This window comes from Microtus ochrogaster, unplaced genomic scaffold, assembly GCF_000317375.1.
Source record: "Microtus ochrogaster isolate Prairie Vole_2 unplaced genomic scaffold, MicOch1.0 UNK91, whole genome shotgun sequence".
Classification (NCBI taxonomy): Eukaryota; Metazoa; Chordata; class Mammalia; order Rodentia; family Cricetidae; genus Microtus; species Microtus ochrogaster.
The window spans coordinates 1,128,893-1,132,147 of record NW_004949189.1 but is presented as its reverse complement, the minus strand read 5'-3'; the positions used below and the strand labels follow the sequence as shown (position 1 = coordinate 1,132,147).

At 42.9% G+C, this 3,255-nt stretch overlaps 1 protein-coding gene across 1 annotated transcript in view; it reads right to left on the bottom strand.

Annotated features, from left to right (window-relative positions):
- Positions 1–380, bottom strand: part of Ttc5 (tetratricopeptide repeat domain 5) — a 13,172-nt gene extending 12,792 nt beyond the window's left edge. Inside the window, exons 1-2 of the mRNA XM_026777937.1 lie at positions 337–380; positions 7–116 (exon numbers count right to left, since the gene is read on the bottom strand). Of these exons, the coding sequence (XP_026633738.1) occupies positions 7–116; positions 337–380 (154 nt within the window). The remainder of the gene's footprint in view (positions 1–6; positions 117–336) is intronic.
- Positions 381–3,255: the final 2,875 nt, after the last annotated feature.

The following is a 3,255-nucleotide window of genomic DNA, read 5'->3' as shown; positions in this document are numbered from 1 at the left end:
GCCAACTTGGCCTGCCGGACGCTGTCCATGACATGACGAGAATGCTCATCTCCGGACTCGGTCTGCAGCTGCCGAAGCACCATTGACAAGTTCTGCAGGGAGACTTTGTTCTTGCACTGCAAATGGAGAGACACGCACTCAACTGCCCTGATTCTCCCTCCCCTTTCCAGGTCCACACTGACCTCAGTTTTCTCCTCTGATCCCCATCCGTCCTCCCTTCTGGTTTTATTCTCCTAGCTCAGATTCATTTCCCATCTGCTATTCTTCCTGGAGAAAAAAATTCAAAGAACCAAAGGAATCCCCTCTTCCCAACTGTATGGGGAACTGGCAGCTCACGTGGGTGAGGGCTCCTGAGAAGCAGGTGTGGGCAGCGGCGACATCCCCTTTCTTCCAGTGCACCTCACCCAGCTGGTTCCAGGCTTCCACCAGCTCAGGGTCCAGCTTCACAGCCTTTGACAGAAGCACCTCAGCCTGAGGGCTGTACTCAGGAGTCACATTCAAGGCCTTCCCCTTCAGCATTAGAGCCTGGGCCTCACCCTGGACAGGACCTAGGAAGAAGGGGTAAAGATCAGGCAGTGAAAAACCAGGGAGTGTTTTTCCTTAACAGATACATGGCTGGAGACACCACCTAGCCTTAGTGCAGACCAACTTTGCTCCTTCCTAGGAATTCTCTTGCCTTCCAGCTCATTCCCATTCCTCTGTGTCAGCCACCAATACCTAGAAAGACCCCCAGTGGGAGATTTTCACTACCTTCCAGTACCATCTCTGCCCTCCCTGCAGGTGCCCCTCCTCCCACCCGACTCCACCTCTGTGTGCAGGCCCAGGGCTCGCCCAGCCACTTCACCCTTCTCTCCAGGGATACTCTTCCTCTTACTCTTCAGGAGCTCCTCCTCTTATCAAACTTCCAACTCCCTGGGGACTCTTGGTGCAGACCTATCCCTTAGCTTGCTCCCCCTGACCAAATCTACAAATATTAGGAAACCTAGATCAAAGGCACAGAAAATATTTTCAATAAAACCATACAAGAAAATTTCCCCTAACTAAAGGAAGTGTCTACCATAGTACAAGAAACATACAGAAGACTAAATAAACTGCACCAGAGAAGAAATCCTCCACCCCACATACGTGCTGGCTTGAATGTAATTGGCTCCTGTAATCTCATAGGGAGTGGCACTATTAGGAGGTGTGGCCTTGTTGGAGGAAGTGTGTCACTGTGGAAGTGGCTTTGAGGTCTCATGTATGCTCAAGCCACGCCCAGTGAATCAGACCACTTCCTGTTGTCTAACAAGATGTAAGAACTCTCAACTCCTTCTCCAGCACCATGTCTGTCTGTATCTGCCTGTTTCCCACCAAAACAACAATGGACTAAACCTCTGAACTGTGAGTGAGCCACCACAATCAAAATGGTTTCCTTTATACAGTTGCCATGGTCATGTTGTCTCTTCACAGCAACAGAAACCCTAACTAAAACACATAATATCAAAGCATTAAATATACAGAATTAAAAAAAAATATATATCAAAACCAAAAGGAAAAAGGACAAAGTAATCTACAAAGGCAGGCCCACTGGAATAAAGCCTGACTTCTAAATGGAGTCTCCAAAAATCCAGAAGGACCTGGGAGGATATTCTACAAACTCTAAAAGACCAGAGATGCCCATCCAGACTACTATCCTTAACAAAACTATCAATCGCAATACAAGAAAGAAAAACATTCCACATTAAAATCAAATCTAAGCCATATCTATCTACCATTCCAGTTCTACTGAGGCACTAGAAGAAAAAACATTACTCTGTAGAGTGTTCTAACTATACCCCCAAAATTAAAAGGAATAAATAATTTCAGAACAGCAAATCAAAAGAGGAAAACCCACACCATAACAACAAAATAAAGGAATCTAAAAGCATTGCTCATTGATGACTCTCATACCAATTCCCTACTAAAAAGACAAAAACTAACAGACTGGACTAGAAAACAGGCTCCATCCTTCTCCTGCATCGCAGAAGCACACCTTACCATCAAAGAAGACATCACTCAGGAAAATAAGATGGGAAAATGATATTCCAAGTAAATGGATCCCAAAAGCAAGCAGGTATAACCATTTTAGTGTCTGACAAAATAGACTTCAAACCAGACTAATCAGACCAGATGGGGAGGGACACTACACACTCATCAGAGGAAAAATCCACCAGGAAGACATTGCAATCCTAAACACATATGCACCAAACATAAGGGCCATAAAAGAACACTATCACAGCTAAAATTACATAGTGACCTGCACACAGTGATAGCGGGTAAATTCAATACCCTACTCTTGACAAGAGACAGGCCATCTAGACAAAAAAATATAAGAAATTCTGGAGTTAAATAATGTCATAAATCAAATGGACCTAGCAGATAATTACAGAACACTCCACCCAAACATTAAAGAATATACCTTCTTCTCAGCACCTCATGGAACTGTCTCCAAAACTGACCACATACTCGGACACAAAGCAAATCTCAACGTATGTAAGAAAACTGAAATAACACCCTGCACCCGATCTGACCACCACGGACTAATGCTGGATAAACAACAGAAAGTATGCAAACTCACGGACACCGAACAAACTCACTACTTAGTGAAAAATGGGTCCAGAGAGAATGAAGAGGGAATCAAAGTCTTTAAGAGCTGACTGAACATGAAAACAAGCGTACTCAAGCTTGTGGGACACAATGAAGGCAGTTCTAAGAGGCGTGCTATAGTACTAAATGCCTATAAAAAACAGAAAGATCTCAGGTTAGAAACAACAAACCTGAAAGCTCTAAAACAAAAAGAAGAAATAACACCCAAAAAGAGCAGATAGCAAAAAATAATCAAACTCAGGACTGAAATAAACAAAACAGAAACAAAAACATACATAAATAAATTACAAAGAATCAATGAAAATAATAGTTGGTTCCTTGAAAAAAAATTAGTAAGACTGATTAACCATTAGCCAAATTAACTAAAAGACAGAAAGAGAAGATCCAAATTAATAAAATTATAGATAAAAAGTGGACAATACAGCTGGGAGGTGGTATACCTTTAAAGCATACCTTTAATCCCAACACCTGGGAGGCAGAGGCAGGTGGATCTCTGTGAGTTCAAGACCAGCTGGCTACAAAAGCTAGTTCCAGAGCAAGCTCCAATGTTACAGAGAAACCCTGTCTTGAAAAACCAAAATAATGGCTAAAATCAAAAACTCCAATGATAGCCTTTGCTGGAGAGGCTGT